This window comes from Columba livia, chromosome 1, assembly GCF_036013475.1.
Source record: "Columba livia isolate bColLiv1 breed racing homer chromosome 1, bColLiv1.pat.W.v2, whole genome shotgun sequence".
Lineage (NCBI taxonomy): Eukaryota > Metazoa > Chordata > Aves > Columbiformes > Columbidae > Columba > Columba livia.
The window spans coordinates 78,643,147-78,669,259 of record NC_088602.1 but is presented as its reverse complement, the minus strand read 5'-3'; the positions used below and the strand labels follow the sequence as shown (position 1 = coordinate 78,669,259).

The 26,113-nt window shown below is 39.1% G+C and overlaps 1 protein-coding gene across 18 annotated transcripts in view; it reads left to right on the top strand.

Moving 5' to 3' along the window:
- Positions 1 to 26,113, top strand: part of USP25 (ubiquitin specific peptidase 25) — a 396,463-nt gene that overhangs the window by 22,070 nt on the left and 348,280 nt on the right. For 15 of the 18 annotated variants that reach the window (XM_065063760.1, XM_065063673.1, XM_065063681.1 and 12 more), the window contains exons 2-5: positions 1,059 to 1,136; positions 2,208 to 2,352; positions 11,920 to 12,043; positions 18,476 to 18,638. In XM_065063760.1, coding sequence (XP_064919832.1) covers positions 1,059 to 1,136; positions 2,208 to 2,352; positions 11,920 to 12,043; positions 18,476 to 18,638 — 510 coding nt within the window. Of the gene's footprint in view, positions 1 to 1,058; positions 1,137 to 2,207; positions 2,357 to 11,919; positions 12,044 to 18,475; positions 18,639 to 26,113 lie in introns of those variants that run through there. The other 3 variants (XM_065063795.1, XM_065063788.1, XM_065063768.1) reach the window with 2 other exon arrangements.

Sequence of the window (26,113 nt, the reverse complement as noted above, 5' to 3'; positions counted from 1 at the left end):
AAGCTCCGTACAAAATCTCCTCATTTATAGATGAAATGATTGTTTTGAGGTCAGGGTGTGGTGGGCAAACAACAAAAATGAAAAACCACTTGCAAATACCACCAAGCTTTTCTCCTTTTCCCATCTGCCAAAGGAAGAATGGAATTTTTAGTATGCAACAATGGTCAGTTCTCTGTGTTTTCATGGTTTCAATGGTTAAGATGCTTTTAATGGTTAACTGAAGTTCAAGGATTGTTCCATGCTAGTGCCTGCTTTTTGCCTCCATGATGTGATATCTGAGCATGAGTGGAGGGAATTGTCTGTTGGCTCTAAAAAGGAGTGGGACCAATTTTTTATTTAAAAAAAAAAAAAAAAAGAGGCCTCAAAATTAATGTGAATTGTTATTTAAGAGGCTCAGAACCTCTTATTATCTTAAAACTCTGTGATAAATGCTGACTGATACTGTGATTTGTGAGAGCTGGATTCAGCTGGGCTAAGAAGGTGGTTAAGATGGATTCCTGATGTTTTGCTTTAGTCTCAAGAAACTCCTCTGTTTTGTGTGGATGTTTTTATAGTACTTCTCTTAAAACACCTACCTAATCAGGAAGGATTAATTTCTTATTTTTTGATATTAGAATGGCTGGGAATTGTGTATGTTGAGGAAATAGTGGGATTGAGAATAATTGGGAGTTGAAGAAACTGGTTTTGGTGAGAGTTCTATCAGCTATTTCCCCTACTGCCTTTGAAAACCAAGCTATGGAGTTTTATTTGTTTAGAAGGACTAGTTGTGGCTTTACACAGGCTTCTCAAACTCATGTTGCATGAGCTTACCCGTCATCAATTTAAAACAAAACAAATAAAAAAACCCCAAGCAAACAAACAAAACCATTACATTTAGGAGTTAAAAGTGCCCATGTAGCAGAAACTAAGACAAACCTGAATAACGAAGGCTCTACCACTTTGTGGTGCGTGAAGTTTATATGGAGATACTTCTAATGTTTGTAGATAAGCATATCCTTGTAAGTAACTTGTTTTGCTGTTGTTTGGCTCTTATTTTGATGATCTCTTTTTCTTTTTAGCACCAGCAAACATTTTTAAATCAGCTGAGGGAGATCACTGGTATCAATGACATCCAGGTACTGCAACAGGCACTGAAGGTAAGATGGTCGTGTGACTTGTAGCTGGAGGTATACATCTTGTCATTAACTGCCTGTGAAAGCCATAAACCCCACCCTTTCTTGCTCTTGTTTTCCTTCCCTTCTGTTCCCAGCTTGAATACCTCTTAGATTGATTTCGGGGGAAGAAGCTTGTTCACTTCAGAAGGAATCTTGGCCTGTTTTGCTACTGACATAAAAATTAATCTAGTTTCAAAAATGAAAATACAGGAATGGTATGATTGCCTGTAACCTTTGGCTGAAGTGTTTTGAGATGCCTTGGTGCTAGTACAGCTGGTCAACTCCTGATGAGTTCAATGTTTTCTTGTCAAACTGTAGCTAAGTTTTCTATCATGGATAGGTTGTGCTCAGTATACAGAATGAAGCACTGTCTTTGAACTTGCCACACTTCCACTAATTTGCTGTTGTTTCACTTTTTTTCTTTTTCAACCATTGTCAATTCTTCTACAACACAGGAGGGTTCTTGGATGCAACTAAAGAATGGCAGGCTTCTCTGCATCCTATTCCCTGCTGCACCCAGGAAAAAAAGATATACATAATGAAAAAGTTAATTTTCTCCCTCAAGCAGAGGTTTTTAGCCATTTATACATGGTAAATGAGGATTTAGTAAACTTAAATCAAATTGATATATAGTTGTTGCTTAAGATTCAGTGTAAGTCATGTCCAAAACTCCTCTCAAAAGCCAGCATTGCTGGTCTGAATGATGAACTGGTAGATTTTCAGAAGAATTCGGCTGACTAAAGTCTATGGGAGTGTGCTGATGATGCTTATTGAGAGGTTGACCTACACTAAAAAACTTTCATTTTTTTTCTGTAATAAGTAGAATTCTACCCAGGTAAATTTTTACAAGATGTTCTGTCTTCATTTTGCTTAAAAACAGTGAAGTATGCAGAATATATCGAATTTGGAAACTTTATTTTCTCATCGCTGTTTCACCTGAAAATACGTGTCGTTGATCTTATAAGTTGCTTGCAATGTTGTCCTTTGCTGTTAAGAAAAATAAAAAAGGGTGGGGGGGACTCTCACTGTGTTTTTTTTTTATTATTATTAAAGGACAGCAATGGTAATCTGGAGTTGGCTGTGGCTTTCCTCACCGCAAAGAATGCCAAGGTTCCCCAGCTAGAGGAGGCGACTTACTATCAAACAGCCCTTCCTGGAAATGACAGATACATCAGTGTGGGCAGCCAGGCAGACAGCAGTAGGTATTTTTTCTTTTTGTAAGTTTTGCTTAAAGGCAAGGAAACTAAAAACTTGCCTGTGAGATGACTGTTAATCTGCTTATAATTCTTACTGAACAGTTTTTAGATTATTATGTATTCTTTCTTTCCTTATTTCAGTGTATTTTTTTTGTTTATTTGAGCTATCCTTACGCATTACCTTTACATGTATGGGTATGGTACTGATCGGAGGGTGAATAAGTGGGTTTTCAATCTTTTCCCCCTTTTCTTTTTTTTCTTTTTTTCCTCTCCATATTATAGGTTTTATTTTGGGGTCATGCAGTAAATAATTAAAGGCAAAAGTTGGGTACTCTTCCAGTCAAGATAAAATTTGAGAGAGGTCTGTGAATGTCTGTCTTGATATGCTTAATAGTAGCTTCTCTCTGGCAGGGATGACTTTCCCAACGGGAGAAGTGGGAGATTAGGTGTGCATTTTGTAGTAAAAGAGTAGGTATTTTACATGTGAAATTAACATCAAATATACTTAATTTTAAACAGTTTTATTTAGTTGGTACAGGAGGTTCCATAACTTGTATTCCTCTGAGCCTTGCGGATTCTATTCCTTTGCTTAACTGCATAGTTCTTTTTAGCGGGCTTGAACAGGAGGAGGAAACATTAAAACTACGGTACTTTTTATAAGATGGTGATGAGGAAACTGTTGACAGGGAAAGTTTTGGTTTCTTGTGGTCCTGCATGTTAAATGTGTTCTGCAAGTAAACATGGGAAGTAACATGAACTAAAAAGTCAAAGGAAGTTCTGTAGTGGGATTGATTTCTGTAAAATCTGAGTTTCTCGATACTGTGTTTAAATTCCAACATTCTAAACAGAGATTTACAATATTTAAATTATATAATAATCCTTTGACTATGTATATAGTATGCGCTTGTAGCTTTTATTAAATGAGTAGAATTATTTAGATTCACCTGCACTAGGTGGTTTTTTTTCCCCTCTTCATTTTGCTAATATTGTGGTGGCCATGCTGGCACCATGGTAAAGAAGTTTAATTAGATCTCCCTGTTAGTTGCAAAATTTTATTTTTGCCTCTGGCACCTTGACATAAACTTTTTTTTTGTCCTTTTTTTTTTTTAAATTAGAGATGAGTTTATTCTCAGCATCTCCAATCTGAAAACTGCATTTTAATCCCTGGCATTACTAGCAACCCTGTATAAAATGCCTTGAGTGCATTATAGGCAGTTGTATTATGCTGCCTCCTGCATGGTGGAGGGTGGTTTGGGTTTTTTTTGTTTTGTGTTTGGTTTTTGGTTTGGTTTGGTTTTGCTTTTTTTTTTTTTTTTTTTGGTGTGTTTTTTTTGTTTTGTTTTGTTTTGTTTTTCCCGCTCCTTTGGAAAGAGAACTCACACAAAACCCCACAGGTATTTAATTTTCAATGTCAGAAAACTCACATTGAGGAAATGGAGACTATTTTCAACAAACTTACTACTGTTGTCGTAGTCTCCAGTACTGAAGATCTACTATGGCAGTGGAATAGTAAGCTGGATTCTCCTGCAGTCTGTGTTTAATTAGATTTATTAGCAATCCCATTAATAGATGTGTTTAGTTTTGCTGTCACTTAACTGTGCTGTGCAAGTTTATTGAAGATATGAGGAGACAAGGGATGTAAGAAAGAGAAGAGTCAGGCCTGCAGAGTCTGCATTACCCGTGACTGATGGCCAAACTAAAAAGAGTAAGTTTAGAGTTGCACGTTCCAAGCTGAATTTCAGCTTCTTTTCTGAAGGGCTGAAGGCAGACTCAAATTCTTTACAGTTTTATAGCACTGCAGGTCAGTAAGAAGTGTCAACTGCTGTGGAAAAGCATGCAGACTTTTGTTTTTTCTTTTGGTTTGGCTTTTGAGTTTTTTTGGTTTGTTTGTTTTGGGTTTTGTTTGGTTGGCTGATTTTGTTGTTGTTGTGTTTTTTGTTTGTTTGTTTGTTTGTTTTAATCTTTAGTGTCTGGCCAGGTCCTCAGTGGCAGCAAAGATGAGATCCCTTTGCCAGTCTTTATTGTTTTAGCTAGACTGATGGCATGTTGCGAGATAAAGGCATCTTGGCCAACTCTTCTTCATGTTGGAGGACTCATGGGGCAAGAGCTAAACACCCACAGCAGAACTGAAGTCTAAACCAATCTCTGATCATATACCTCCATCTGTAGAGATCTAGTGAAGCTTCTTGCAGAACCCTGAAGTTTTTTTTGTTGGGATCTACTTGCCTGTAACTATTTTGATTATGAATTTTAAAAATGCAGTATGCTTAAAATGGACATGGTTCAGGGCCCTGCATTGGTATGTACTGTTGTGTGAGGGAGTATGGTGACAGCACATGACTCGGGAGAAGAGAATGGAAGGGTGGGCATAGATGGAAAACATCTTCAGCAGCGATAGCTCCAACCATCAACAATCCCTTCTGCAAAGAATGCAGTTCGCACTTCCCAGTAACTCAGCTGAGTTTCTGGCAGTTTCTTGCCTTTCAAATTTGACTCCCTTTTACTATCCCACATATATATAATTACATGAAGATAATTATAACTCACCCTTACTGTTCCTTACTGCTTAACTAGCTCTGTGTGTTTGGAACTTAGAATACCATGAGTCACTGAGCTTCGCGGTCCAACCAAGTTAAGTCATCCAAGCTGGGGATGAGAGGGAGTTGCAGATAAATATCAGAACTGTCTTCTGTGCTGCAGAAAACCTCCAGCCGCTTACAAAGGCTTTTAAATGTATGCCTTGCATAAAGGTGTGTCAAATGTATTCTGCAAGCTTGACTGACTACCTTTCTTTGAAATGGTTACTTAGTTAAGGGGTAAAATAATAATGTATATAGCAGGAAGTCATACCTTAACAACCAGTAGTTAGCCTGGATTGTGCACTGGCTGTTCCAAGAATGACAGCAGTCATTCTGCTGTTTGAGAGTTGCATCCTTTATATTAGGAGGTATAAAGAAACCTCACTTCTCTTATTAGCAAATGCAGCATTTCAGCAGCTGCAAAAATATTGAGTTTGCCTGAAATTTAGTCCATCTTTAAAACCAAAGGCTGACTTGCAGTGTCAGTTTTGTTTGTGATGCCTTTTTGCCTGTTAAAAACGGCATGTGCAAGTAACTGCAAGTATAGATTTTTGAAGTCAAGAGTGATGCATACTTTATCTGATCCTTTTGTAAAAGTGGTTTTTTTTCTTTTCCTTCCTGCAATGTTAGCAGAAAGTGCTTAAGTATTAGGGTTGCATTGTACAAGTGAGCACCTTTTCATCTAAGATCACTTTTTGTGTTCTACTTAGTAGCATAAATCCTAGGCACTGCACTTAGAGCAAAACAGAAGTTGTTGTTTAGGAGTACTTTCCAATATTTTCACTTTACTGATTTCTCTAGAAACTTTTTTTTCCCCATTTGCAGTAATTCAGTTTATTTTCATCTATGGCTGCACAGTAGAACTATTGCATTGATAAGGTTTTATCCATTTCCTTCTCATTATATGAGAAACTTGGCAGAACCCAGGGTTAAAGGAAGCAGCAGCATGAAGAGAAGACATATATTATAGAAGATGTATTGTCTTCAAATGAAATAGCTGTCAAGACAAATTCTTTCCCTCCCTTCATTTGAAAACTCGAAATTCTTTTTCACAAAAACTGAATTATTAGTCTTTGCAATTGCACATTCCACAGCCAAGACAAGAGATTTCAATCCCTTTTGTAAGGACACAGTACAATGTAACTATAAAACACCATGCACACCAGCTTGAGGGTTGTAGACTTCATTGCTTCTGGGGACCTGGCTTTTATATCTTCCTTCTCCTAGAGCTGGTGCCTTTGCATAGATTTCAAAAGTAATTCAATCAACCATTTTCAATGAGATAGACTTAACTACCACTTCCCTAAGTGATGTTGATGTAACATTTTGTAAAAGCTCTTCCATTCTAGAGACTCTGACGGGTTTACAGAGTAACTTTTTTTGGTGCTTCACTGTCCTTTTAGACTCCTAGTGTCTTCCCTAAATCCCTCTTGCTTCAGGTTAAGTCTTTTATTCTTTTTACTGTTCCCTGTGGAGATTATAGTACACTTAAGTCCTTTTGTCTTGAAAGGAGTGTTGCATGCTTGAAGACAGTGGATCATAATGCCTCTTCAGACTTTTTCTCAGATCTAAACTAAACAGCCCAAATTCTCTCCAAGTCTTTGGATGCGTTTCGTATACCTATTATCATTTTTTTCCCCTCTTCTGCACATTCTCTAGTTGTTCTGCTTTTTTTCTTGCACTGTGACACTCAAAACAATACCCAAGACTTCAGCTGAGTTCTTGGGAAAAATGGGTGAATCTCTATAAATATCCATGTATGACTCTGGCAATATACCTCAGTGTAACACATCACAGCACTGAAGAAAGTACGAAGATGTGAATTGCAGGTTGAACATGAATCAGCTGTAGCTTCTAGATCCCTCTTGGCACAAGTCCTAGTCACTTCTTGTTCTCTGGCTGTGCATTTTGTTGTTTCTGTCAGTAGAATTTGACAGTAGATTCTTCTCTCATCTTACCTAAGTCTGATATTGCTCTGTGTCTTCATGACATTTCCTTCTATTTCAGGGATTATTTGTGTCATCTCCATCCAGGTTCCTGGGAGTGTCTCCAGCTTGGTATGGCAGGGTCTCTGCTTCAAGATGTCAGAAGTCTTGTACCTTGAGGTCTTCCTTTCATCTTACAGGTTCTCTTGTTCATCTGTTCAATGACTACTTCTCTTCTTCCCATCGCTGACAGAACTGTCAGTTTAAGGTGTTATCATCCTAGGACAGTGTAAATACAGCTGAGATGAGAAAGTTCCTGTAAGATAGTGGTGGCTAACATTTGCTAGATCTCTGTTTGGTTTGAATAAGCAGCTGCTGGGATGCTGTGTATTCTCTCTCCATCCAATTTTAACCAGAATTGGCATATAAAGCAAATTAAGTCACTTCAAATCTTATGTAGGAACTCAAGACCATCATGACATTTAACATTATAGAACAGGCTGTAGAATACAGTGTCCTGCTTAGCTCTTCTTGTAATAAACAGAAGTGTAGTCCCAACTTAATTTTTTCTTTTTTCTTTTTTTTTTTTTCTTTTTGTATTGTTGGTGTGTTGAAATTGAAGTCTTGCTGCTGGATTTCCGTACTTGGCAGCTGTCCATTGAACCCATCAGCCTTGTGCCTTCATTTTCCTCTCCTTATGCCAGGAGTTGCATCACTGTGGTTGTTTATTGCCTGTCCCTGGGTTCAATTGCTACTTCAGATCTGTCGCTCATGCTGAGATTCCCATCCTACTTAAGTTGGAAGTGCATACTCTCGGCCTCCTCCTGATATAAGTAACTAGTCAGTAACACAGTAATTATTTTAATGACCTAGGCAATTACCAAGTAAGAGCTATTTATTTAAATGATGATAGAAACTTCCTAAGTAAACAGATTGAAAAGAACTTTTCTTAGAAAAGGAGGTATATGGGGATAGGTACAGTGTGTGCATTTACTACATATACACTAGTATGTTTGTCACAAATTTCATTATACAATTTAAAATTGTTTTGTAAAATTACAAATGATGTCAAACTCTCTGGGTCTTATATACCAAAAGCAAACATCCGTTACAGAATAATGTAAACCAAGAATATATTTCTTAGTAGAAGAGTTGATTAATTCTGCATGTTAATTTTAGTTGAATAAACATCACAAATGCAGTGAGCCAGACTATTTTGATGAGCAGTTTCTTCATACATAAAGAAATTTTTCAGAAGCAAAATTTTGTTTATTAAGTAGTCATGGCTTAGCCTTAGAAAATGTAAACATTTTTAACTATGTAATGTACAGCAAGAAGTACCTTTATGAGGATGAGCCAGTGAGAACTAAAATGTTCTGTGACCTGAATGAGAAGAGCGTTACAAAATCGGCGTATGTAAATTAAAATCAGGTTACTATAAATTTGGAGAAGTGGCATTATTCTTAATACCTTTATGAAATCCATCCTTCAGCCTGTCACAGGAAACTCTTGTGTGCCTGATAAGTACTTTGAGTAAAAGTCAGCTTTTTTGTTTCTTCAAACTCAGACATTGAACAGAGAAATCAGCTCATCAGATAGGAAGCCTCAGTAGATCAGTTTCATGAATTAATTTCACTACTGTTTGCTATAAAGTCATATGTTTGCATTAGGACTATGAAATTGAAACTAGGTTAATGTTGAATTTATTAACGATTGTGAGAGAAGGCAAAGTGATCATACTTGTCCAATTTTCAAGCAGTTATTCTACATCTTTCCACTAAAAAAAAAAAATCCCTGTGTAAGAATTTACGAAACATGAAGATATTTCAAAACAAAAACTGGTATGAATTTCATGTAGTATGTGTACATTTCTATAATCTGTAACCAACTGAAGGGAATGCAAACTGTGCAGACAAGCTGATTTTATTTTTTTTTTTTTTTTAAGTTATTTTCTTTTAGGAGGAGTTTAGTCTCAGACTATTCCCGTTCTGTTATGACTTCTATTGAGATCTCTTTATAATCGTATGATTTAGGATTCATACATGAGCTGTTGCAGCTTAATGTGTTACTGTGTCAGCTGAGATGCTGAAAAAGACCACGGGCTGCACCAACATGAGCTAAAATACATTAGCATTAGCGTAAATGTCCAAAACATTTTTATTTTACATTTGCTACAAACTAAAAGCCTGCATGGAGTAGGTTACCGTGGATCAGCTGATATTTAGAAATGTATTTTTCTGGCATAAGTTATGCTTGGTAAAATCTCTGTGACACAAATCTGTTGCACCACTCACATATGGTGGTAGTATCTGGCAGCAGGTCCTCGCTGTTAGGTCATTTTTCATGGAAATCAAGAACAATGTGTATGTGAAAACATCATTTCTGAAGAGAATCCTCCTGTATTGTCTGCTCCAAAACCATTGCATGCCAAAGGAAACTGTTGTGTTGATCTGCTTTGTGAAAGCAGGCAGAAGTCAAGGATTTGGGGTTTTCATATTAAAAAGTGATGTAATCACCAGTAATATGAATAATAATGAACTTCTGAACATGTAAGGTAGTGGTATAGGTTAGAATAGATTAAGGAGCTAGGGAGGTGCAAAGAAGTTGAATAAGTTAATGAAAGTGTGAATTGCAGTTGGCCTTGATACTCCTTTTTTTTGGTATAATAGTGAGAGCTTTTGTTAACCACGTAAGTTTCAGCTAGCTTATGAGTTTTTTTTTCCGGAAAATACTCCCCATACAAAGGATCCTACTTCTTAATCTAACTTTCTTCTTTATTGTTATATAAGAATTGCATCACCCTTACCTGACTAGAGACTAGCTAAAGGAATATTCCTCTCTGTAAGCAAGTGATTGGAATAATCGCATGTTTCTCCATCAGTGTGCGTGGCTGCTGGATCAGGGCATACTCCTTCTGCAGTTGTGACCACTATTATTACTTTCAGAAAAATAGCTCATCTCCGGTGGAGATGAGGTGCTTGTGTGTGTCTGCCTGGAAATGGGTAGAAGATGCAACATAAGCACAACATTTTAGAGCATCATAGGTAGTGTATGTGATCATGGGATCCTCTCATCATTGTCGACCTTTCTAGCCTTTCTCCTGCTCTTAGACTTGGAACAGAACCATGCTTACGTGTGACCCAGGCTTAGGGATTATTTTAGCCCAAATAACATTGTTCTCAACATGGCAGCTCGCACATCAAAACTCCTCTGGGTGAGACTTGTGCTGGTTGTTCTTGTAATTGCTGTAGTACTTCTGAAGGGGAATTTTAGGCATTTGAGTTGAAGTATCCTTAGAATATGCTTGAAGATCTGAGCTGACTATAAAAACCATAGGAATAAAATTGTGAAGTGCTGCTTTTGTGGTCATAGCATTTTTCCATACTTCCAGATCATGACAAATTACTCAGTTTACTTTGTAAGTAAGAGTGCTTCCTTTAAAGGCTCATTAAGTAAAACAGAAATTCAACCATCTTTATTTGGGGGAAGAAAGGTTGAAAACTCACTTTAGAAGATGCTGGTGTTAATAATAGAAAAGTTTCTTTCTCAACTTCTTTTCAGTTTCAGCTTTCTGTGAGAATAATTAATCCCACTTTCTGTTCATATACATATATGCAATGATTTTTGTATCACTAGTTCAGTGTTTTGTTTTGATCCAATGAGAAATGTCACAGATAAGTAAGCTCAAGGAAACAGGGAAAGCTATCTCTACAGCAAGTCAGCCCATCCAGAAGTCAGAAGCTAGGTGGAGAAGCTCTTTGGGTACAAGTAATTGAGCTTGGCTTGTGGAAGGAGAAATTCAGAGAAGCTGCTTGTTTCTCTTTGTGAGCTATCATCAGTTTCGAATCTGTATCTTTTTATCTCAGAGTCTTCTAGCTTCTAATGTCCGAACCACAGTCCCTTTCATAGCTCTTTGGGTAATCTTTGGTCTTGGAGGAGGGAGACTGAAACCAGCCAATGCTATGCGTGCGTGTCTGTCTAATATTACACATAGAAGTCTCTTTTGCACTTTTCTCTCTATTTCTGTCTGGCTGACTTGCAAAATGAGACTTTTGGCCCTTGAAATAATGATAACCACTGACCTTGCCTTTTCTGAAGGTCTTGTGTAGTTGATGGACATGCCTGGTGGCCCTGGCTGCTCCTAAAGCGTGGCTGTGCCCGGTGGGGGGCCGCTTGGTGTCACCGTTCAATGTGGATAGTGAAATCCCTCTTTACTCAGGAGAGGGCGTGCTGTCGCTACCCTCAGGAAATGGGAAGGTTTGCGGGGGATTTTAACATTTCATTCTCTAAATAATGGGAGCTGGAGAGGAAGGCAGAAGTAGCATTGTTTTCATCTTCACTACCCAGTCAGTGGCCCATCCAGCCTTCCCCACGTGTCCAAGCATGAGTCCTCATCTTGACTTAACTATTTGTGTTCTTAATTCTCCTGTTGAGGGGGGTTACTTCTAGTACATAGAAATTGGATTTAAATATGTTCAGAAAAGGAGTGCACAGACAGGATAGAAAAGAATTAGGTTAAGTAAGGAACTCTCCCACATATTATGAAACCCCGTGGAAGTATTTGGCTCACCAATGCACAGAAATACTTGCAAAATTTGGAGCTGTGTTGGGAAAACTCTGCACGCGTTCCTCCATGAGGAGGGAAAACCAGCTATGCCCAGTTAAGGTATTCTTTTTAAGAGAAGTTTGTCTTCAACATGTGTTCCCTGGAAGAAACAGATCACGGTAGCTGAGATAATACATTTAATTGTACTGCTTATAGAGAGCTTTCAGAAACAATGGATTCCTTAATTCGTCCTGTAGCCTTGTGAAACTTAAGGTCATTAGGAGGAAAGAAGACTATTGCCCATCATATCTTAGTAAGAGCAAGCTGCTGAGGGTTTTACCTGGCTTGGAGGAGGAAGGGAGCCATTAGCAGGGTTAGTGGTTGGAAGAGCACAGGGCGCAGGAGGGATGGACTGGAATGGCACTCAGCAATCCACGTGGGCTCTCTCTCCTTTACAGTAAGACTTGCCTTTCATTCTGTTTCACTTTTAATTTTGAGAAAGATAGTTTTGCTTTTCAGATGTGATTGATCTCACTGGAGATGATAAAGATGATCTTCAGAGGGCAATTGCCTTGAGTTTGGAGGAATCAAACAGGGCATTCAGGGAGACTGGAATAACAGATGAGGAACAAGCCATTAGCAGGTAAACGAACAACTTATATAAAGCAGACATTGAATTAAAGAGTTGGAGATTGGCCTGTATTGCTTTTCTTAACTTTTAATTTAACAAACTTATTTACTTTCACTTGTGCTACTGATATGCCTGGCTTCAGGATGTTGCTTTAATGTATTGTATGTTCTACACTGGAAAATAGTCTTATTATGTGTGGGCTAGGATGTAATAGTATGTTCCATGTTGATGCATTTGTTAAATATGGAGGAAGTGGATGGAGATAGAAGATTACGGTTGTATCTAAATAGGATCTAAAACTAAGAGTTTCTCTTGTATTGGGTAAAAAACAATGAAAACAGAAATATAATTAAGAAGCTAATTCTTTGTCATGTTTTTTTTGTAGTTTTCACTTTACATTAACATTTTCTTACCCCTATACTAAGGCTGAGATTGAAGGGAGGGGGGAGTAATGCTATACTAAGAGCAGCTGCTGTATTTTAGCTGATAAAGTATGTTATTAACCTATTTAACAAATAGGATTTGTAAGCTTTGAGTGAAGTTAACTTCTTGGTTTAAAGTTTTATGAACTTAATTTTCTCAACTTGGGTGTGATATGAGTCTGTAAGTTAACTTATGATCAGCTTTTACTACAATTTTTTGTACAGCGTGTGTTTATATGTAAATATAGATACAATTACAAAATATTTGGGACTTGAACTAAGCCTGAGTGTAGGGTTGTGTGGGAAGGGTGTTGGGTTTGGGTTTTTTTTTTAATCTGTGACTGGCTTTGTTCTAGGGGAAAAGGGCAATGAATTGAGCCTTGTGTTTAGAAGGTTAAGTACTGCCTCCTTGTAAAAGACTAATTGTATAAAAAAGATGATTTAGATGGGGGAGATTCATCACAACAATTCTTTTCCTCACTTTGCTGTATTTGACAGACTAAATGGCTTATCAGAAGAGTCCAACTCTGAGAATATGAAGAGTCTTACTTTATCGGCAGCCATTTTCTTTTTCCATTTGTTTATTCTCACAATTAGTACATCTATTTTTCATATACCTCCCTCACCCCATTTGTGAGAAAAGCCATCTCGTTGTCTGAGTTTTAAAAGAACATACTTTAGGAGAGAATAGTGAGATTAGACGGTTTTATATTCTCATTGATACTTAGATGATGATTCTAAGGAGTTGTTTCTTTCTAAGACTTCGGTATGTGCATGTGCATACAAGATTGTAGTGGAAGTTCTGTTCAGTTCTGATTCAGAAGTTCACCTCTTGCATGTTCCTAGGTTGGAACTGTCATAATTATGGAGTTGTGATTTAGGCAAACACTCGGAAAGATGGACCTATTTCTGGATATGGAAATCTTTTTCCTGTTTTTTTCCTTCACCAAGCTTTGACTGCTTCAGCTGTGCTCTCTTCTTGGGAGCCTTGAAGCTTTAGGTTTTTTTTCATGGAGACTTTGTTTTTCACTTCTGAGACTAAAAAGCCCTTTTTGGTCTTATCTGCTTAGCCCATAACTATGTATTATTTCTGCTTAAATATTCTACTTAAATTATGATGTATTTCCTTCTCATTGCAGAAAATAATGAAGTGTATGGCTTTTTTCCCCCCTGTATGTACAAAGACATGTGGACAGTCTGTTCAGTTACATACAGAGAAGAATATTGGTCTTCTGATGAAACAGAGATGTCTATTTGATCCAAAACTATAGACAATAGCATTTGCCAAATTTAACGCTGCTTGTTACCAAGGAGGATATGCCCTGTACACTGTACCACATTTCCTATACTTGCTGTAGTATTCTTTGGAGCATTTGTTGCATGAGTAGAACTCCCAAAGCCATACAAAACTATTCACTAAAAGATCCAGAGTGTATCATAGCAGAATAAAGGGAAATAGGACTTTGCTTGTGAATAGAGGCAGAGATGAGTGAGTATCTTGAGGGTTTTGGCAGCACTGGGATATTAGATCCATGCAGTTACATACCAGGATACACCCTGAGTTGATAACAAATTATGTCAGAGTTGTACAAATACAGGAAGCTCAAAATTCTTGAATTCTGGATCTGAACTGTTCAGTCAGTTTCCTTAAGAACAGGACTTAAGACTGTTAAATGAAAAAATCCCTTTGTAGTTAACACCCCACAAAAGAATGTTGGCATTCCAATAGAAAGCACAGTGTCTGTTCAGGACTTCTCAAAGCAAAAAGTAGAACATTATGGTTGTAAACAAGGCAAGCTGCAGCCATTTACTTTTGTTTTTCTAAGTTAAATAAGAAGCAGAAATCAAATAAGAAGTCAATTATAAGCAAATTAAACTATGGAAGTCTTTCATTTTTAATTGTGTAGGATGTATGCATATTTAAATAGTTTTTGGTGTGGAGGATATTTTTTTCCAAAGGTATTCATAGTGGTTTGGAACCTAATTTGCACTGATTTTGTTAAGGTTTCCATGGGAGCATTAATGGAATTTCTTGACTTGTGTAATTAATGTTGTAATGCACATAGAATTTGTCTTCCTGAATATAATTGCCTTGTGCTAGTTAACAAGGACAGATCTGATTACTGTGTAGGTGTTGAGAGGAGTGCAGCTGAAATGTCCAAGTGTCCAAGCTGTAGATCTTGTACATGGCACGTTTAAAGTTTTTTACTACATCTCCCAGGGAAATGTGCATGATCGGTGTCTGTCTTAATATGAAAACTTTTCTCCTGTACATGTTGCTTTTCATGGCTTGGAGGAGAATGAGGCTGGCCAGGCAGGGCATCACTGGGGAAGCTAGTAAGATATGACTGAAAGGAAAAACTAGCTGGCCTGTGTTGTGCCTGGGGTAGTAGCATTATTAAAATGAGAGCCCTGCCTCTCAGTGCATAAGGAAGTCCACAACCCCTAGATTTTTTTTTTTTTTTAAGCATGGTCATTGAAACTGCTTGGAGCTCAGCACTGTGCTGAGCATTGTGTGTATGGTTCAAAGGTGAAACTCTGAAGGGATGTAGGATTAGGGATATTCCTGGATGTCCAGCTATAAGTCGCAGTATAAAGACCTATCCTTGTTCTTTTTGCTGAGTAGCCTGCTGGAGTTGGCTTTTCTGGAACATGTTTAGTGGGCTTTCACAAAATGGTTTGGCTGAACTTTAGTGCTGTGGACTCACTTTGCCCGGGGCCTGTTTCATTGCCTGGCTAGCCCTGTGTAAGCAGCTCTAGAAAGCTGCTTGGCAGTGCCCAGCTCATTCCAGAGAGAAACAAAACACTCCTTTCAAGTCCAAGCCTGGCATTAACTAACCCTTACTCCAGAGTTTCCCTCCAAACAAGGTTCCAGCACTTGGAGGTGGGGAAGCCTTTGGTGCTGTGAGGCTGGAGACAGGCTGTGGCCTGCACGCAGCTTGTGGCTCTGCTGCTCCCAACTGCTGCCGTGCTCTCCCAGGGCTGCAGAGAGCGTGTTTCGGCTGTGTAATCCGCCTTGCTAAATCTTTGTGATAACTTTCTGGAAAGATGCTCATTTTGTTGAGAGCAATGTGTGACTAAGATTCTTTGCCAAGGCAGTCTCCCAAATCAGGATTGTATGAATATAATAGTAGCGAACATTCTAGTTGAATTGTAGAATAGAATCATAGAATAATTTCAGTTGGAAGAGACCCTCGGGATACTTGAGTCCAACCATAACCTAACGCAAGCACTAAACCATGTCCCTGAGAACCTTGTCTAAATGCCTTTTAAACACCTCCAGAGATGGTGACTCCACCACTTCCCTGGGCAGCCTGTTCCAATGCCTGACAAACCTTTCTGTGAGGAATTTTTTCCTAATATCCAATCTAAACTTTCCCTGGTGCAACTTGAGGCCATTTTGTCTTGTCCTATCACTTGTTACTTGGGAAAAGAGACCAACACCCTCCTTGCTACAAACTCCGTTCAGATAGTTGTAGACAGCAATAAGGTCTCCCCTCAGCCTCCTTTTCTCCAGGCTAAACAGCCCCCGTTCCCTCAGCCACTCCTCATCAGACTTGTGCTCCAAAAGAGCATAAGAGGTACACTTATTATGCTGGTAAATACATTTATTGATGTGGCTTTTGAACTGATCATTAGGTTCCTGTTTACTGTGCTCACTTTTATATTGGTTTGCATCAGAGCTATCCTTGTGGCTGAAAATAAATTTGGCATACAGGGTATGCAGCTATTGCACGTGCTCTCTTAGAACAGGTAATGTTATAAGTAAACATAAGGAAAAATATCCTGAACATCTGAAAAACAGATTTGTGGTGGAGTTAGAGATGAAGAAATCCCTTACCTGCTAAAGAACTACAAAACCAAATACAGGCAGAAATTTTAGTAGGTAATCAGGTTGATAAATGGTAATACCCTTGGGGTCAGGGGCTTGTTTCAGTTTAAGAATATGTATTTTTCTGAACTTGAATCTTGAAATAACTTGAAATATTCTTCAGCTTGGGGCAGGGGCAAGTTTTTTTCCCAGAAACACAAGTGGTATGGAGTAGGTATTGTGGTCCTTTAACAACATAATACTAAATTTATTCCAGTCTTCCAGATTCTTCCCATCAGTTTTAAAGGTCCCTTCAATTTAATTTAAACTAGAGTATAAGTAATTCTACCTGAATGAGAATTTTTTTTGAATACGTATGGCATTTGTTTTGAATTCATTTTTATTGTTCCCATCAAATAACTTTTTCTCTCAAGGCAGGGATACACTGGTCATCTAACACTTTTGAAGGATTGTATCAGTGAGAAGGGAAATGAATGTGACTGTTCCTTTACATTTTGGGGGTTGCTTAGGAGATAACATTACAATTGCTAGTGTAAAAGTCTGTGCTGTTTATGACGTTGTATGTCAAAAACTAAATGTCAGAAATGGATTAATCATTAGGAAATTACAAGTTTTACGTTCTTCCTGAGATATATTGATACAAAAGTGGTATTTATACCAAATGGGCTCTTAAATTCTGAATGCTTCTATTTTTTTCGAAGTAAGTAGCAATAATAAATTAGTATGTTCCCCAAAGTACTTATCTATAGTAAATTCGCATAATGCTTCATCGTTCTTGTGTGTCTTATAAGATATGCGAGAGAGATATGCTTGACAAGAGCATAACTTGAAACAAAAATTTACAGTTAGGTTACTGAAGTGTTACATCATGTGGTTGGTGGTTTTTCTGCCCATTTCATTGTTTTTTTTCTAAGGAGTTCAAACTTTTGCCTTTAGTAACTCCATTTACAGACCAGCTTAGACCTGCCTTTCTGTGATGTTTAGAGAGTCCAGAACCGAAGGGGGCAATCCTCCAGGCTGCACAGGCTGCTTCGATGCTTGTCATGCAGCTCCTGAAATCCTGTGCTTGGCAAAAATTGTAGTTCAGTAGTAGCTCAGCCTTTTGTGTGGTACTTCATAGAATCATAGAGTAGAATCATAAAATGTCCTGAGTTGGAAGGGATCCACAAGGACCATCGAGTCCAACTCCTGTCCCTGCACAGGACAACCCCACAGTTCACACCATGTGTCTGAGGGCATTGTCCAGTCTCTTCTTGAACACTGTCAGGCTTGGGGCCGTGACACCTCCCTGGGGAGCCTGTTCCAGTGCTCCACTTGGACTCAGTGGCTGGGGACAGTAGCAGTGTTGGTAGCACACATACCAGGCAACTTTCTGTATTAGTTAGAGCCATTATTATATGACCTGAACGTACCCATATCCATCTTTCTGTTTAGAATATGTGGCTACCACAAATTACCTTTAGGCATTCTTGATATGTGCTGATACAGAAGTACTGTGTTGAGTGAAGCTTGAGTTTGGGAGCATAACATGCATCAGATCATACTGTCATGCGAAATATGGACATTCTGCATAAATCACATGGGAACAGTTTCCTGCGAAGAGTGTGGTCATTTTAGCATTGAATTAACTTGTTGGCTAGCATTTGAAAAATTGTGAGGAGATGTCTTTCCATGAGTCATAAAGTAATTACTTGCTACGTAAATCAACAGACTTGCATACGTTGCAAAAATGAAAACTAAAAAAAGTCTTCCATTTTTGAAAGTTGCCTAACTAGCTTTGGTTTCCTGTCATTAAATATTGGTGACTTCATGCTTTGCATACCAATAAAAGCATTTTAGACAAAACTAATAGTACTGCCTAAAATTTCTTGTTGTCCATCCTATTTGAATCTCTTTCTGAAATAATTGATGACTTACAGACATGGCTTTTATATCTAGAGCTCTCACAAGAGATTCACTCACTCAGCGATAAAATTTTCCAAAAGGTAATGGAATTACTGCAACATTCTAAAAGTAAAATGGCATCTTACTTTTGAAGACATACTGCTTATAAAATTAAAACAAAGTTCATCAACAATATGTTAGCAAATGATGTAATTAAGATGTCTGTGTCAGTAACTGAAGGTGTTTTACTGTGTCTTGGGTTTTTTTGCCTTTTCTCACATTTTTCCCTCCCTTCTGTTCCTGAAGAGTCCTAGAAGCCAGTATTGCAGAAAATAAAGCAAGTTTAAAGAGGACACATCCAGAGGTGTGGAGTGACTCTCCCAACCCATACGATCGAAAGCGGCAAGACAACTGTCCAGTGGGGTTAAAGAATGTTGGCAACACGTGCTGGTTTAGTGCTGTCATCCAGGTAAGTACGCTCTTCGATTAGCTGCGTATAGTCTTCATTGTATTTACTGTGAGGGTGAGGTGGTTTGTTTTTTAGCTCAATAACTTAAGATATCTGTTTTCCTGGGATGTTTATGCCACTGCATTAGATGTTTTTGAGCATTACTTATGAAGATTGAAGATCTAGGGTGTCTGCAGCTCCTGCTGACATCAGTGACAATTTTGGATGCCTAAAAATGTGTGGAAGTTGGATTACACATGAGGAACAGACTTGATATTAAAAGGAATACACGCAGATGACTGAAAGGGGGTGGCTGACAATGGATGTAGGTAGCGGAAATGAGACACTCAATCAGGAGTGATAACTAGAATAGCTACAAGGAAATAGATAGCTGAGGTGGGTAGAAGAAGGAATAAGTGATAGAGAAGGAAACTTGAGAATGAAGAAAGTGAAGGTCTGATACAGATGAAATTGTGTCCATTTTGGGTTGTTGTATGTAACGTAGCAAGTATGTGTGCTCCGAGTCTGTTATTTTGTGTGTATAGCTGCATTAAAAGCTACCTTTTTTTTTTTTTTTTAAAGATAGAGTCAGTATGGAAATGAGTACAGATACTGCAATATGTCTAGTGAAATCTAATGTTCTAATGTCAATAAATGATTGAACATACACTTTTGATTCCATTTTTTAAGAGATTTTTCTTCTAGAAGTAATTGCTAAATCTGTGTATGTTTCTGTAAATAATGTGTAAATGTATTCAAAAGCATCCAAACCCGCAGAAAACTGTGGGTGAAACTGGAATACAATAGGGGCAAGTTTATTTTTAATCTACAAGAGGCAAATTCAGCGTATTGTAACTTTTCATAGTCTGACATTTTGAGAGGAAGCAAATAAAATATTCATTATGCATTTTTAACAAATTACTGTCAGGCTGAAGCACTTCAGATAAACTGATATTGTTACTTTCATAGTGATGGCTGTTGTACTTCAGGCTGAGTCCATTTAGATCAATGTTCTGCCCAGCAGTTTCTGCAAATGGATACTTACAGAGGAGTACAAACAGTGCGCATGATACTGCTCTGTTAAAACGCTCCCAAGCCTCTAACTGCTTTTTTCTTGGGAGAGTTTATTGATCCTTCAGTTTTAGTTGGTAGTCCCCAGTAGACCTCTTTCATGCACCCACGGGTGCTGAGGGAGCTGGCTGAGGTCATTGCTGGACCACTCTCCATCATCTTTGCCAAGTCTTGGGAAACGGGAGAGGTGCCTGAGGACTGGAGGAAAGCAAATGTCACTCCAGTCTTCAAAAAGGGCAAGAAGGAGGACGCAGGTAACTATAGGCTGGTCAGCCTCACCTCTATCCCTGGGAATCTGATGGAACAACTTATCCTTGGTGCCATCTCAAGGCATATCAGAGATAAGAGGGTCATTAGGGGCAGTCAACATGGCTTCACCAAGGGGAAGTTGTGCTTGACCAACCTCATTGACTTTTATGAGGACTTAACAAGATGGATGGATGATGGCAGAGCAGTGGATGTGGTCTACCTTGACTTCAGCAAGGCATTTGACACAGTCTTCCACAGCATCCTTACAGCTAAGCTGAGGGAGTGCGGTCTGGATGATTGGGTGGTGAGGTGAACGGCAAACTGGCTGAAGGGAAGAAGCCAGAGAGTCATGGTCAGTGGGGTGGAGTCTAGTTGGAGGCCTGTATCTAGTGGAGAGCCTCAGGGGTCAGTACTGGGGCCTGTATTATCCAATATATTCATCAACGATTTGGACGAGGGAATAGAGTGCACTATCAGCAAGTTTGCTGATGACACCAAGCTGGGAGGAGTGTCTGACACGCCAGAAGGCTGTGCTGCCATCCGGTGAGACCTGGACAGGCTGGAGAGTTGGGTAGGGAAAAATTTAATGATATATAACAAGGGAAAGTGTAGAGTCTTGCATCTGGGCAGGAACAACGCCAGGTTCCAGTATAAGTTGGAGAATGACCTATTAGAGAGCAGTGTAGGGGAAAGGGACCTGGGGGTCCTGGTGGACAGCAGGATGACCATGAGCCAGCACTTTGCTCCTGTGGCCAGGAAGACCAATGGCATCCTGGGGTGTATTACAAGGGGGGTGGTTAGTAGGTGGAGAGAGGTCCTCCTTCCCCTCTACTCTGCCCTGGTGAGACCACATCTGGAATATTGTGTCCAGTTCTGGGCCCCTCAGTTCTAGAAGGACAGGGAACTGCTGGAGAGAGTCCAGTGCAGAGCAATGAAAATGATTAAGGGAGTGGAGCATCTCCCTTATGAGGAAAGGCTGAGGGAGCTGGGTCTCTTTAGCTTGGAGGGGACTGAGGGTTGACTGTATTAATGTTTACAAATATATGAAGGGTGAGTGTCATGAGGATGGAGCCAGGCTCTTCTTGGTGACAGCCAATGGTAGGACAAGGGGTAATGGTTTCAAACTGGAACACAAGAGGTTCCACTTAAATTTGAGAAGTAAGGGTGCCAGAGCACTGGAACAGGCTGCCCAGGGAGGTTGTGGAGTCTCCTACTCTGGAGACATTCAAAATCCGCCTGAACACATTCCTGTGTAACCTCATCTAAGTGTTCCTGCTCCGGTGGGGGGATTGGACTAGATGATCTTTTGAGGTCCCTTCCAATTCCTAACATTCTGTGATTCTGTGATTCTATGTACTAGTCTCCCTTGAGCCTTGCAAACTTTCTGAACTCGTGATGTCCTTTGGGTATGAATTCCATAGTTTTGCTCGTCATTGCCTGAAGGACTACCTTGGTTTTGTTTGTTTTTTGAACATGGCTCCCACTAGCTTTGCGTGATAACCTCCATGTCTCCTGGTGGACAAGACACTTAAAAGTTAGTTGTCATTACAGTTCTGTGGACCTGCTGTCATACTGTCTTTCAACAGGTCAGTGGTGTCTTTTTTTTCCAGCTGAGAGCTGACTGGTTGCCTATATAGAATCTGTTCTCTCCTCTCATACACCTTGTCACTGTTCTCCACATCTTTTCTAGCTCTACTGCCTTTTTAGTTGAGTGACCAGGAAAGTTCTCAAGGTGTGAGTAAGCTATGTATTTGTGAGGTGGTGTGATGAACAGATACAGGGTCTTCAAGAAGGGCAAGTAGGCATGACAAGAAAGGGCATTGCCTTCCTTATGAAGGAGCAGCTCAAATATACGTGTTACTTGTGCGGAACAAGATGACAGCTTATGATGAGAGTTTGCAGGTCAGGGTCAGAGTAAAGGCTGGTAAAGGTACCACCCTGGTTAGTCTGTTGCACAGCACTCTCCTCAGGATGAGGATGTGGACAGAGCTTTCTTTAAAGGCAAAGAAGTCTCGGGATCATGGTCTATGGTTCCTGTGGGGAACTTTAATGGACCTCCAGCAGGCATCAGGATGTTTAACAGAGCAGGACACAAGCAAACCAGATTTCTAGAGAGTGTCAGGAGCAACTTCTTGATACAAGTACTGATGGGCAAAGTAGGGGTGATGCAGAGCTGGATCTGCTGTTCCCTAAAATGGAAGAACTAGTTGGAGATGGAATGTGGGTACTCTTGACCGCATTGACCATGAAATAGTGGAGTTCAAAAATCCTGAAGTAGCAGGGTACAGACCCTAGAGTTCAGGAGAGCAGGCTTGGGTTTCTTCAGGAAGTTGGTGTTAGGATCCCATTGGAGGCAGCTTGGAATGGCAGAGGAGCCCAGGAAAGCTGTCAACATTTAACTGCAAGAAAGGTCCATTCTGCTGCTGAGGGAACTCCTGGCCAAGCTCCAGTGCCAACAGGCAATGTGCAGGATCTGGAATCAGAGGTGGGCTACCGAAGAGGAGTTTGGAAATGTTTCCCAACCATTGAGGGATAGTGTTAGGCAAGTTAAAGCTAACCTAGAGTTGATGCCTCAAGGGATGTTTATGGTAACAAGAAGAGGTTTTAGTGCTACACCAGTCATAAAAAGCCAAGGAAGGAGAGTGGGGTTCTGTTGCTGAATAGAGAAGGTGATTTAGTGTCAACAGGCTTAAATAAGTCTGAGGTACCCAGTGCTTTGCTTTCCTGCATTCCTCACTGATGAGGTCTCTCAGATGACTGTGCTTTGTTGCGGGAGAGGAGCTCTGAGCTGTGGTTAAGGATTAAGTCAGAGGTTACCTGAGGAAACTTCATGTGTGAAAGTCCACAGGACCCACTGAGCTGCATCCAGTGGTGCTGAGAGAATGGGGAAACGTGTTAGCAAGGCCACCCTCCATAATCTTTGAAAGGTCATGGGGAATCAAAGAGGTTTCTGATTTAACTGCAGACACGCCAAGAAGTCAGTCTGAGAAGCTATGGGGTTGTCTGCATCAGCGGACCATTGAAAAGATGGAGCCAGGCTTTTCACAGCAGTTCGTATTGGGAGGATAAGAAGCAATGGGAGTAAGTTGAGATAAGAGAGATTCAGCCTGGATGTAAGAAGCATTTTTCCCCATGAGGACAGTCAGGCAGTGGAGATTGTGCAGAGAGGCTGTGCAGGCTCTGTCGAACTTTGGATGCTTTCAAGATGTGCCTGGAAAAAGCCCTGAGTAGCCTGGTCTGATCTGACAGGGCTTCTTCTGCTTTGAGCAAGAGGTTTGACAAGAGACTTTATCAGTCCCTTCTGAGCTGAATTACCCTGTGACTGTATAGAAATGTTTTCTGTTTCGTTGTCTTCCTTTCTTTTATTCTTCATGTGTTCAACTGATACTTTCATGGAACTATAATTGAATAATACTAGTTAGTTCAGTGCCTGTCATTTTCTATAAATTTTAGGGTTGCTTTCCACCATTTACTTCACATTACACTTGTCTGTGTTAAATTTGGCTTTCTTATTATTAATACATAATCACTCAGTCCCGTAAGATCCTTCTGTCAGTTCTTCTTTGACAGCTGTTGTTTTTACTACATTGCATACCTCTATACCAAGCAAACTTGTTCATCTTGCCACTTGCCCTCCTTTTTGGATCACTTCTGAATTTTGCTTACCAGCACAGACTTTGTGAATTTGCAGTAACCTCCATTCAGGTGGGAACTCATGGTTTGCTCCTGCCTTCTTTTTCTTTTTTGATTGCTTATTTATCTGTGCCTGGACCTTCCATTTTACCTCATTGCTGCTTAGTTAAAAGCTTTTATTGAATGACTTCTTCAGAAATTACTTTGAAATCCTAGGAGACAACATAAATTAGCTTGCTGTTATCCATGTTCTTTTGACTTGTTGGTGTTGGGTGGGGTTTTTTGTTTGTGGTGGTGTGTGTGTTTGTTTTTTTAGTGGGCAGGATTTACTTACCTGCAGGTAATAGGTAATGCTGTAGATATTGAAACAGTCTTCTTTATTTGTTCTACCACCTCCCTTCTCACTGAAGTCTTTGTGTTCTTAGGCCTCTTTCCTTTCAGCATGTTTTCCTGAGATCTTCCGATATTTCCCTTCTTCATCTCTTCTCTTTTCCTTGTTTCTTCATGTGCATAGCTCTTTTTCCAACAGCAGAAACATTGTCTTGGTGCTAATATAGAGTAGTATTTTATTTCCATAAAGCAATTTGTGGAGCTGATATGACTTAGCCTTTTATCTTCTCTATGTAGTGAAGTTTTACATTCCATAGTAGTCCCAAATCTCAAGAATGACTGATTTTAATGTGTGTGCACATTTCTGTTAAAGAAATATTTCTGCATAGGAAACTGCAGATATTTAAATTAAATGTTTTCAAGGAAACTTGAATTTTAATTCATTAACCACAGAGATAAGAGCAGAGGCTAGGAAATGTAAAAACCTGTGCTACACCTATGATCTCATGTTATTTGTCCCTGAAGGGCTACTTCATATCTTGAAAACAGACCAAAAAGAGGGTTAGCTAGACAGTCATCGCCCATATTATGTGAAAATCTGTGACGTTTGGAATTATAATGGTTTGATCCTAAAAGATAGTTAAACTTCTGTACTTAGGTCTACAGAATGTAATTCAAGTAAACCATTGAAAGATTTATGACTTCAGTTGGTTGAAAAATTAGGTTATTAATGTTGTCTGCCAGCCAAGAAGACTTATGTTTCAAACAACCATCTCAGGAAACTTAATGCATGTTAATTTAGAGCATTAGCTAATACCATATTTATTTATCCACAGGGTAGACTGACTCCTTGGGTTGCATTGACTATGTAGAAGTATTTTCAAGCTTTCTTTAGGAATCTGTTGAAACCTGACACATCACATAGGTCAACAATATCTAAATGTTAACTACTGTCAGTCACAATGATACATTTTCTAATGTAATCTAAAACTAAGTAGTAAAGAAAGAAAAATTTATTTCCTTCTATTTAAGGGGTGCTTGATAAGGAGGAAAAAAAAAAAAAAGCTTTTGACATTTTGACAGTTTCCTTACGCAATATATGTTGTTTTTTATATCCACCAATTAGCTTAGTCATATACAAGCACCAGTGGTTTGTTGTATTTGCATGAAGAGCATGAAATTCCTTAAGATACGTTTGCAGTGAGTGACAGCAAACCCTAACAAGATTCAGGCATTGCTAGAAATACTGCCTTTTAAACTGTATTTATTTGTGTGTTAGAGAAATGCGCATATGTGGAAGTCATCCTCTTCTGCGTGAGAAGAGGGGAGTCTCTCCTCAGCTTCAAAACAAAGTTTTGCTTTCAGCAGTTACATTTAGCATAATTAGAATGAACAATAATATGTTTTCCACAGTGTAACTTCTAAAAGTCTGTCCTGCTATTGAAGATTGTTGACTTGATAATACCTTGAATTTAAAACTGAGTGCCCAAGAAAATAAGTCAAAACAAAACTGTATTAAAATATGTTCACTTTTTCTTTACCTGCCAAGAAAAGAAGCAAATGAAGTCCCTCAGTGTTTTTTTCCACCCCTTTTCAACTTGTAATAAACCTACATTTTTGACAGGGATTCACCCATATGTACTTTTGCTACTGTTTAGTTAGATTAAATATTATAGAAAGATCCATAAGTCTTGAGTTTTTAGAATATTTCCAGGAGGTGGTTTGTATGTGGGCTTCTTTTTAATTCTTGTTATTGCAACTACATGTGTCTGATCTTGAAATAGAACTTAAGATATCAATTTCCTTAAAGAAACAAAACACAAATATACTACTATGTGTTTTTACTTTTTTTCTCCCAGTACATTTCAGTGGCTCCCTTGTAAAAAGGTGACTTCACAATTTTCCTTGCTTTAAGAGTTTAGTCTGAAAATGACTTACAAATAATACATTTATTGAGCCTTTGAAGCAGCTCCTTTGTGTCGTGCTGAGCAGGAGATAGGAAGTAGATAACTCACAGGACATGAATGCGCTGTTGGAATCATGTTTGAAGGCTTGCTGCCTGTGCAAGTTGTGTCCCAGGTGTTTCGCTTGAAAATATCACACAAGAGTAACTTTATCTTTTGGAGTTCCGAGTAGGGTTTTAGTCCCATGCAAGACGTAATGCCCTGGCAGAACTCACCCCTTGGAAAAGGTGTCACGCAGCTGGTCACTTA